At 49.4% G+C, this 10,333-nt stretch overlaps 1 protein-coding gene across 3 annotated transcripts; it reads left to right on the top strand.

The window, feature by feature from the left end:
- Positions 1-290: 290 nt before the first annotated feature.
- Positions 291-10,008, top strand: PRSS38 (serine protease 38). Of its 3 annotated transcripts, none has more exons than XM_025454912.3 (5): positions 291-536; positions 934-1,096; positions 1,607-1,878; positions 8,573-8,706; positions 9,135-10,008. In XM_025454912.3, exons 1-5 carry the CDS (start codon positions 347-349, stop codon positions 9,387-9,389), a joined length of 1,014 nt encoding a protein of 337 aa, XP_025310697.1. In that variant the 5' UTR covers positions 291-346; the 3' UTR covers positions 9,390-10,008. The 3 variants fall into 3 exon arrangements, with proteins under 3 accessions (XP_025310697.1, XP_025310698.1, XP_025310696.1); XM_025454913.3 differs by having other exon boundaries at positions 291-601; positions 934-1,007; positions 8,573-8,715; XM_025454911.3 differs by having other exon boundaries at positions 292-536; positions 8,573-8,715.
- Positions 10,009-10,333: the final 325 nt, after the last annotated feature.

Raw genomic sequence — 10,333 nt, 5'->3', positions numbered from 1 at the left:
CGGGGGGCCGGTTGCGGAGGGAGGCGCCGGGAGACCACGAAGCCAGCTCTGTGATGGGGCACAGGAGGTTGTGAGCTGCCTGGGGACTCCGGGGCGCCGGGGGCGGGGGCGGGGGCGGGGCAGGGGCCACCACCAGGTGTACGAGGTGAAGCTGCCCAGGCAGGTGGTTGGGGTTTCCTCACGTGCTCCTTGGTGTCGTCGCCCTCGGAGCGCCTGGGGCCATCGCGTGCCCTGCGGCGTCGCACCTTGGCGCCGTCACGCGCGTCGCTGGTGTCGCAAGTTGGTGGCGTCACACATCGGCGCCGCCCCAGGTCCCACGGGCTCGCTCCCCAGGACCCTCCCCCTCATGGCTGCCCTGCTGCGTGACCCACGCATCCCGCTCGGAGCATCCCCGCCGGCGGCCCCCCGCCTGCTTCTGCTCCTGCTCCTCCTGCCCCCTGCCCAGGCTGCCCCCGGGGCCCACGGACGCCCCCTGAGCAAGGTCGTTGCCTTGAACGTGAACGTGAACGTGAACGTGAACGTGAACGTGAACGTGGGTAGGACCCCTCCCGGCCCGGGGCCAAAGTCCTGGCGGCGAGCCCGGGGCTTCCTTCTCCCCGCGGTAGAGACCTGCGCCGGCCCTCCCCTGCCCTCCCCTGCCCTCTCCCCTCCCCTCCCCAACCCTCTCCAGTCCTCACCCTCCCCTCCTCAGCCCCTCTCCCCTCCCCTCCCCTCCCCTCCCCTCCCTTCTGCCTTCCCCTTTCCTGCCTCTCCCCGCTCCCCTCCTCTCCTCTCCTCTCCTCCCCTTTCCGCCCCTCTCCCACACTCCTCTGCCCTCCCTTCCTCCCCCCTTTGCTGGACCTCCCCTTCCCAACGCCTCCCAACTACTCTATGTCTGTGCCCTGCCCACCTTGCCACTGCTGCTCCTCACAGGCTCTGTTGCTTTCTCCTCAGCCTGTGGTCGCCGTTACATACAGGGGAAGATTGTGGGGGGCGTGGATGTCCTGGAGAGGAAGTGGCCATGGCAGGTGAGCGTGCACTACAGAGGCTTCCACATCTGTGGAGGGTCCATCATCAGTGAGTACTGGATCCTGTCGGCAGCCCACTGCTTCGATAGGTGAGTGGGCAGGGCCAGATGCCATGTCCTTGGAGGCCCAGGGCCGCTGGATGGACCACGCAGGCTGCATCAGCTGTGACTTGTCAGAGATGGGGAAGAGAATGGGGCCCAGACATAGCTCCTTCCACTGCAGCCGCTCCTTGGATAGGGCCAAGGGCTCCTCAGGGCCATGGATTCCTTGAGATATATCGTAGGACAAGAAGTAAGGAAGGACCTGCCTTAGGGGCAGCTCACCTGACAGGTTCACCATCCTGGGCTGCTGGTGACCAGCAGGTCAGGATGAGTCTCTGAATCCTCCATTGGCCCATGTCAGGACTTCTTTGGGAGCAATTCCACCAGACAACCAGGTTCTGTGTGCTGCAAGGAACTTGCTTCTCCATATCCTGGCTGAGAGCCTGGAGACTGAGGCCGCCATGCTCCAGTCCTCCCTAGGCCTGTGAATGGACAGTGCCCTTGCTTCCCACGTGCAAGATGCTCAAGTCACTGTGTCTTTGTTCTGTGTCCCCACAGGGATAAGAACATTGTGGCTTTTGACATGTATGTCGGCCTGGTGGACCTCAGGTTTGCCAGCAATCACACCCAGTGGTTTGAGGTGAACAAGGTGATCGTGCACCCTACATACCAACTGTACCACCCTGTTGGAGGTGACATCGCCCTGGTGCAGCTGAAATCTCGCATTGTGTTTTCTGACTCTGTGCTCCCTGTTTGCATCGCACCCCCAGATGTGAACCTTCATAATGTTACTTGCTGGGCTACAGGATGGGGACTCATCTCCCCACAAGGTAAGAGAGTTAAGGGGTCAGTTCCTTTATTGGAGCTTGCATAGGATGATGGCTCTATGTCACTACAGGGAAGGAAGAATTATGTCAGTTATGGGGGTGCAGGGATCTGGAGACTGGAATCCCCACCCATCAATCACCATCAGTTTCTTTGTCAGCATGCAGTGTTGTTTTGTCCCTGGCTATCTTCATTGTACACAGAGAAGCAGTTACATTTGTTCTGAGTGTAGAATTAATATTTAGAGTACTAAGAACACAAATTTCAAAACAGAGTTTTCTTTAAGATTCTGAATTCAAATGGGAAACCTTGTTAAACTGATTTTAAAAATCGATTTGTTATTCTAGTTTTCTCCATAATGACCTCATATTTTCTTTCTAGGTTTATACCTAGTACCTTAGAATTTTTAGTTATTGAAAACATTCTTTTTAATTGTATTTGATGATCAGTCATAGTTGTTGATTTTTGCATATTGATCTTTGCAGCCACCTTATAGACTTCACTTTTAATAGCTTGTCGATTGATTTTTTATTTAAAAATCATATTTCCTTCAAATAAAGACTGTTTCATCTCTTCCTTTCCTATATATATATATATATATATATATATATATATATATATATATGTTATTGCAGTAGTTGAACCTCCAATTAGAAATGATGCTAGGTTTCCTTTTCCTGCTTTCTATTGTAATGAAAATGCTTCTAATAATTTACTATAAGTTTGTGGCCTGGCCTGGAGACTTTAGCTTGATAGCTTATACCAGGTTAAGAAAGGTTATACCTTTCTTATATGATATCTTATACCAGGTTAATGTCTGATTTACTTAATTAAAAAATGTAATTGATGGAATGAGCACTGGGTGTTATACTATATGGTGGCATATTGAATTTAAGTTAAAAAAATGTAAATAAAAAAAGAAAAATGTTATTGAGGTTAGGATGCTATAAATTCAAAATAGAACTTATAAACTTCAGGATGTTTGAAATAATGTCCACAGTAACAAAGAAAATAGCTATAGAATATACACAAAATGAAATGAAGAAGGAATTTAAACATTTCACTACAGGGATCCCTGGGTGGCTCAGCAGTCTGGCACCTGCCTTTGGCCCAGGGGGCGATCCTGGAGTCCCGGGATCAAGTCCCGCGTCGGGCTCCCAGCATGGAGCCTGCTTCTCCCTCCTCCTGTGTCTCTGTCTCTCTCTCTCTCTATGTCTATCATGAATGAATAAATAAATAAATAAATAAATAAATAAATAAATAAATCTTTAAAAAATAATAAAAATAAACATTTCACTACAAAAAAAAATCATTTAAACACCAAAGAAGATGGAAATGCAGGAAATGAGGGACAAAAAGCTATAGCACATAAAGAAAAGAAGCAGCACCAGAAGAAACAGAAGTAAGTCTCTTCTTATCAACGATTGCTATAAATGTAAATGGATTAAACTCTCCAATCAAAAGACAGAAATTAAAAGAAAGGATAAAAATACATGATCCAACTTTGTGATAAGACTCACTTGAGATGTAAAGGCACCAATAAGTTGAAAATGGAAGGACAGAAAAAGATGTCCATGTAAATAGTGACCAAAAGAGAACAAAGTGGCTATACTAATAATATCAGATAAAATAGACCCTAAAACAAAAAAGATTATAAAAGACAAAAAAGCACATTATGGATTAATAAAAGGTTTAATACAGCAAGAAGATATAAAAATGATAAACACACACCTAATGACAAACCATCAAAATATATGAAACAACAAATGGCAGAACTAAAGGGAGAAATACGCAGCTCTATGATAGTGGTTGGGGACTTCAGTATGCCTCTCTCAGGAATGGACTGAAGATAAGTAAGGAGATTGAGGACTTAAACAGCACAGCACACCAACCAGCTCTGACAGACATGCACAGACACCTACCCTGCAATAGCTGCACACATGTTCTCAAGTGTACTTTGGATGTTTTTTAGGATAGACCCCATGTTAGTACACAAATGAAGTCTCAGTAGATTTTAAAAGGTAGATATTATACAAAGTATCTTCTATGACCACAACAGAATAAAACAAAGATCGGGATGCCTGGGTGGTTGGGCAGTTGAGCGTTTGCCTTCAGCTTGGGTGTGGTCCTGGGGTCCTGGGGTCCCAAGATTGAGTGCCGCATCGGGCTCCCTGCAGGGAGCCTGCTTCTCCCTCTGCCTCTGTCTCTGCCTCTCTCTCTCTCTCTCTCTGTCTCTCATGAATAAATAAATAAAATATATTTTTAAAAAGGATGAAACAAATCAATAATATAAAGAAAACAGGGCACCTGGGTGGCTCAGTCAGTTAAGCGTCTGCCTTCAGCTCAGGCCATGATCCCAGGGTCCTGGGATTGAGTCCCACATCGGGACCCCTGCTCAGCGGAAAGTCTGCTTCTCCCTCTGCCTGCCACTCCCCCTGCTTGTGCTCACTCTATCTCTGTCTCTTTCTCAAATAAACAAATAAAACCTTCAAGAAAATAATATAAAACAAAAACTCACAAAATTGTTGAAAGTAAATAACACATTTAAATAACCAATGGATCAAAGGAAAAAAAAATCACCAGGGAAATCATAAAATACTTGGGGATAAGAGAAAAGAAAAAGAAAAGAAAGAGAAAGGAAAGACAACATACCAAATTTAAGAGATGCAACAAAAGCAGTGCTAAGGGGAAAAACTATAGCTGTAGCATTTATTCTTTTATAAATACCTACATTTATTAAAAGAAGATATACTTCAAGTAAGTAACTTGACCTTATGACTTAAGGAACTATAGAAAGAAGAACAAACTAAACCCAAAGCTAGCAGAAGGAACAAAATAACAAGAACAAGAGCACAAAAAAAAAATGAAATAAAGAGTCACTGAGCCAAACAGTTACATGAAAAGATCAATAAAAGTTACAAACGTTTAGCCAGACTGACTACAAAAATGAAAGAACATCACTGTTGACATCATGGAAATAAAAGAGTCACAAGAGAAAACTACAGATAACTACGCCAACAAATTTGATAACCCACATGAAATAGAAAAATTCCTGGAAACACTCAAATTACCAAAACTGACTCCAGAAGAAATCAAAATACTGAATGAGTAAGTGATTCAGTATTCAAAAACGTCTCAACAATAAAAATGCAGGACAAGATGGCTTCTTCCCTGATTAATACTACCAAACATTTAAAGAAAATTAACATCAATTCTTCTCAAACTCTTTGAAAAAGAAGGGGGAGGGGACACACTTCCCCTCATTCTATGGAGCCAACACAACACTGATACCAAAGCCAGACAAGAAAGCACAAGAAAAGAAAGTTACAGACACTATCCCTCATGAACATAATGTAAAAATCCTCAACAAAACACTAGCAAACTGAATTCAACAGCACATTAAATAATGATACACTCTGATGAAGTGGTATTTGTCCCAGGAGGACAGAGGCCATTCAATGTACAAGCATTAACCAGGGTGACACACCACACTAGAAGAGTAAAGGGGGAAACCCACATGTTCATCTTGAGCAATACGGAGAAAGCATCTGACAGGATCCACTGTCAGAAAACTAGGAATAGAGTGTATGTCCTCGGCACGACTCAGAGCATTACGAACAACACACAGCTCACACTGTACTCGGTGGAGGAAGATGGGGCAGCTAACTGAAAACCCAGGAACAGGATAGGAATCCCACTCTCTCCACTGGTACTTTGTGTTGTACCAGAAGCTCCAGACAGTTAAATTAGGAAGAAGAAGAAGAAATAAAAGTCACCCCAGTTGGAAATGAAATAAAAGCTATCTCTCTGCACAGATGACATAATCATACATATGGAACATTCCAAAGAATCCTAAAAACACACAAAACCAATTGCTACAGACAAGAAACAGTTTAAGCAAAGATGCAGAGTACAAGATTGAACACATGGAAATCAGCTGGGTTTCTACACACCTTCAGGGAAGGATCACAAAGAGACATTAAGGATGCAATTCTGCATCATGCAAAAGAAAAGCGACCTATGTGTAAGGTTACCTGAGGAAGGGAAAGACCTGTAAGTCAAACACTATGAAACATCACCCAGAGAGATTTTTAAAAACTTCAATAAATGTTTAGGCAGCTCATGTTTGTGGGCTGGAAGAGGTCTACTGCACCAGCGTGACCCACACATCAGTGCAAACTCCATCACAGCCACTGGCTTTTCTGCAGAAACGGAGAAGCTGACTCTCAAGTTAGTATGGAATTGAAATAGTGAGAACTGTCTTGGGAAAGAAGACCAAAGCTGGACAGATTCACACTTCCCGCTTTCAACAATGTGATCCTAACATGAGGATGTGTGAGCATGGTGGGTGGGGATGGCCATGGGTGCATGTGAGTGTGAGTGCATGTGTGCACATGTGTGTGGGGTGGTGGGTATGCACATGCATGGTGTCTATGAACATGTGCACACATAAGTGTGTGCATGTGGTGGTGTGCATGTGTGTACACATTCATGTGGGTGCTGGGTGTGAATATGTGTGTACACATGTATGTGAATATATGGGCTAGTATGTGTGTGTGCACATTTGGGGTGTGTGTGAATGTGTGCACATGTGTGCATGCATGTGCATGCGGGTATAGGTATGCTTATGTGTACACGTGTGTGAATGTGGGCTGGTGAGTGTGAATACATGCATGTGTACATAGGAGCTGGTGTGTGTGAGTCTGCACACGTGTGTGCGTGCATGTGGGGTGGTGGGTTATGCATGCATGCATGTGTGAGTTCATATGTAAGTGTGTGCATGCTTGTGTGTCTATTACATTTTTGTTGAATGCCAAACATTACAGGAGGACATTTAGGACTAAAGCCTGTGCGCCCCAAGCTTGACCTCCACTGGTGGGACGTGGCATTATTAGTGGCCTGGAGTCTGGTGAGAACTTTGAGCTCACTCGTGGGCCCTCCTGGTGCTTAGCTGCTTTCATACACCAGAGGCCCAGGAGCCTCATGGGGGCTGCTGGCCAACGGGCATTCTCTGTCCCTGCTGCACCTTTCCCCGCAGCAATTCTGCACACCCGCAGCACGTTCTTGCCTGGCTGCGGAGGGAAACGGCTGTTCTTGGCACTACTGCTAGGCTGGTGCTGGGGGGCAGGAGCCTGAGTGCCCCTGGTCCAGCCCTGGTCTCAGGACATGCCATGGGCCCCACTGGAGACAGGCCTGCACACTCCACCTGCCACGTCGGGGACAGCCGCGCTCCATGCTGCATCCTGGGGCAAAAATGCCTGTTGCCCTCCAAGCCGGCAGAAGGCTCCTGTTCTGTGGGAGGAAGAAGCAGGCTGTGCTTTTGTGGCTCTGTAGCAACAGCTGGCTGTCCCCTGGACCCTCACATCGAGGGGCTCTCCCTCTGACCCCCTCCCCTGCCTCTGCTGTTGTCTCGTGGGCTCCCAGTGGATGCTCAGGACACAGACCTACCAGTGCATACAAACCTCTCACCTGGTTTCCCAGCGTTCTGAGCTAGCACCCTAGCCACTCCTATGGAAGTCATTGGAATCGTTGTGACCTCGCCCCACACACATCTACCTTCCCGTGCACTCTACCAGAGGCAGAGCAGTTGATGCAGGCTCATCTCTCTGTCCCCTGTCCACCGGGTTCTATGGGGCACTGGCAGCTGTGTGTGCACAATGGGGAGTGAATGCCGCCTGTGCTCTATGTGCACCATTGTCCTGGGCAGTTGGAGGGAACTCAACATCCCAGGCCCCTGTGAGATCAGGGGGCTGTGGGGTCCATGCTGGCGCCCTCTGCCCACCCCATTGGATTCTACCCTCTGCATGCATGGCTCAGGGCCCAGCAGCAGCCTGAGGGCACCGGGGCCCTCACCTCTTCTCTGGAAAGTCCTTCTTCTGGTGTCCCCCTGGGGGTCCAGCTGCCTGTGGGCCTCCTCATGCTATGGCCTGGGAAGTGCCCCTACAGGGGGATGGGGTACCCCAGGCCTTGCCTCTGTTCCCCAGATTACAGCCCCACTGCCTGCTGCCCCTGTGCAGACATGTCAGCCAGTATTTGTGGCAGGAAAGAGCACACTCCCAGTTATTCCACGTGGAGGGGGGGCAGGTGGAGGCCTCGGGCAGGTGGTTAACGGGCCTGGAGGGCCAAGCGTTCCCTAGTACTCATCACAGCAGCCTCTTCCAGTAGTGCTCTCTCCACTGATATCCATTCCCATTTGCACCATCCACCTCTCCTGAGGCTCCTCTCGTGACACCACCCTGTTAGCGCAGCCAGCAGCAACCACTAACACTGCTGACCTCTGCTTTCTGGTGTCTCTCCTCCAGGTCCACATCCATTAGCTCCAAAACCGACTCCCTGGAAGCCCCTTGGGGAGGTGCCATGCCTTCCCCCAAATAAGCAGTCTGTGCAAACAGCTCCTGTCCAGCTGGAGCCGGGCCCAGAGCAGGGGGCTCACGTGCATACTGGCCAGGAGAGCATGGGGTTCTGGAACCAGTGCCTGTGCCCGTCGGCTGACAGGGGCTCCTGCAGTAGCAGCGGGAGAGGATGGCTCTTTGGCTCCCATAGGAAGAATCACGTGTCACTTGTAGTCACACTCGCTGACTGAAGTCTGATGCCCCAGTGCAGACAGAGCTGTGTGGAGGGCAGGAGCAAGGGGGGAGCCGCAGGGTGAGCAGAGGCGCCCTGGGGTCCTCTCACTGGGTCTACACTCCTTCCCGGCAGGCTATGTCACAGACCACCTGCAGGAGGCGCAGATGCCTCTCATCTCATTGCCACTGTGCCAGCTGCTCTACGGACACCTGTCGTATATTATGTTGGACATGCTGTGTGCTGGGGACATCAGGAACGTCAAGACGGTGTGCGAGGTGCATCCCACTGAGGGGCCCTGGCCGAGCCTGGGGCTCTCAGATGTGTCTCTCCTTTGAGCCAGGGGGCACTCTGGGTGGGTGTTAGTCCCAGATGGCCCATCCCCTACAGGGTTCAGAAGCACATCACCACAAGGCCTTCAGCCAGGTGGGAGAGCCTAGGATGGCTTGTGAGGCCGCAGACAATGCCCAGTGCCCTCTGGGCTCCCATGCTGCTGGAACAGTGCAGGGCTGCACGTCTGCTTTCTGTCGGCCCTGGAACGGGTGCCACCCACCCTCTGCTGGCAGGACATTCCACCTGCAGCAGAGCTTCGGTCCTGGCGAGGTGGGGCTGAGTGGGTGGGGTGCCCGGACTCCCCTCGTGGAGGAGGCTGCAGACCCAGATGCCCCACTCACAGGAAACCCCTCTTCTCTTCCAGGGTGACTCTGGGGGTCCACTCGTCTGTGAACTCAACCATACCTGGTTGCAGGTTGGAATAGTGAGCTGGGGCCGCGGTTGCACATACCCTATGTACCCTGCGGTTTACACTCGAGTCTCCTATTTCTCAAAATGGATCCATTATCACATAAAGAACACACCCCCACCTTCTCAGCCGCTCCCGGCCCTCTCCCCCATGCTGGGGGCCACCATCAGCATCCCTGTGACCATGCTGGCTGTCCTGTCAACCTTGTGAGGGCTACGGCCCGCAACCTCTGCCCCCGTCCAGCTCAGCCTCTCAGGTTTCCACACACCTGAGCAAGGCGAGGGCCACCAGCCAGGCCCTGATATGGGGCCGGGTCTCCGAACAGAAGAGAGGGCTCAGTGCTCTGGGCTGGATTTGGTAAGATATTAAAGGTTTACCAAGCGAGCATTCCAGAAATCCTGTGTCATCTGTCCACCCAGAGCACAGGCTCCCTCACGGAGACAGAGTGTATCCATCAGTTGGTGCTTGGTGGCCGTGTCAGGGTGAGAAGCATAGACCCAGCTGGCCATCCAGAGGGGATGGCCACACAAGTGCTGGCGTCCAAGGGCAACTAAAGCCTGGCAGGTGGAGGGCCATTGTCTCACCTGGTCAGATCCCCCAATACCCAAGATTTTGTAAGTGCCTAGAATTCCACCATGACGATTGGAAGATGTGAGCTGAAAGTGCACACACAGAAAGAACTAAGAAGATGAAAGCAGAAGTCCATGTGCCAAATGCCAGGAAAATACCAACATTCTCAAAATCTGGTTTTCAAAAAAAAAAAAATCAAAAAACAAGAAATCACTAATCTAATGAAGATATGAGACCAAAAGTACACAAGACAAGAAATGACAAGGGAAGTTTATCTATTAAACACAATTTCAGAAATATTGTATATTTGTATATTGTATAATTCTATGTAAATAAATGTAACATGAAGTTTCACTTTTTAGGAGAACCACCCCCACAGAGCTGGAAGGTTTACACAGGCCAGAGGACTGAGGAGAAACGCAGACATTCCAGAAAGAACCTCTGCTCCCAGAGGAAGCCCTGGTTCAGATGGTTTCCCTGGGAGCCCGTCAACCCTTCTGCTGCAGGGCCACCCTACACGCAGCCCAGGCAGGGGCTCCCACATTCACACCAGCGGCATGTGCGTGAACACATCTGACCACCCA

The sequence above is a fragment of the Canis lupus genome, chromosome 14 (assembly GCF_003254725.2).
Source record: "Canis lupus dingo isolate Sandy chromosome 14, ASM325472v2, whole genome shotgun sequence".
Lineage (NCBI taxonomy): Eukaryota > Metazoa > Chordata > Mammalia > Carnivora > Canidae > Canis > Canis lupus.
This window is presented reverse-complemented; position numbering and strand designations above follow the sequence as displayed.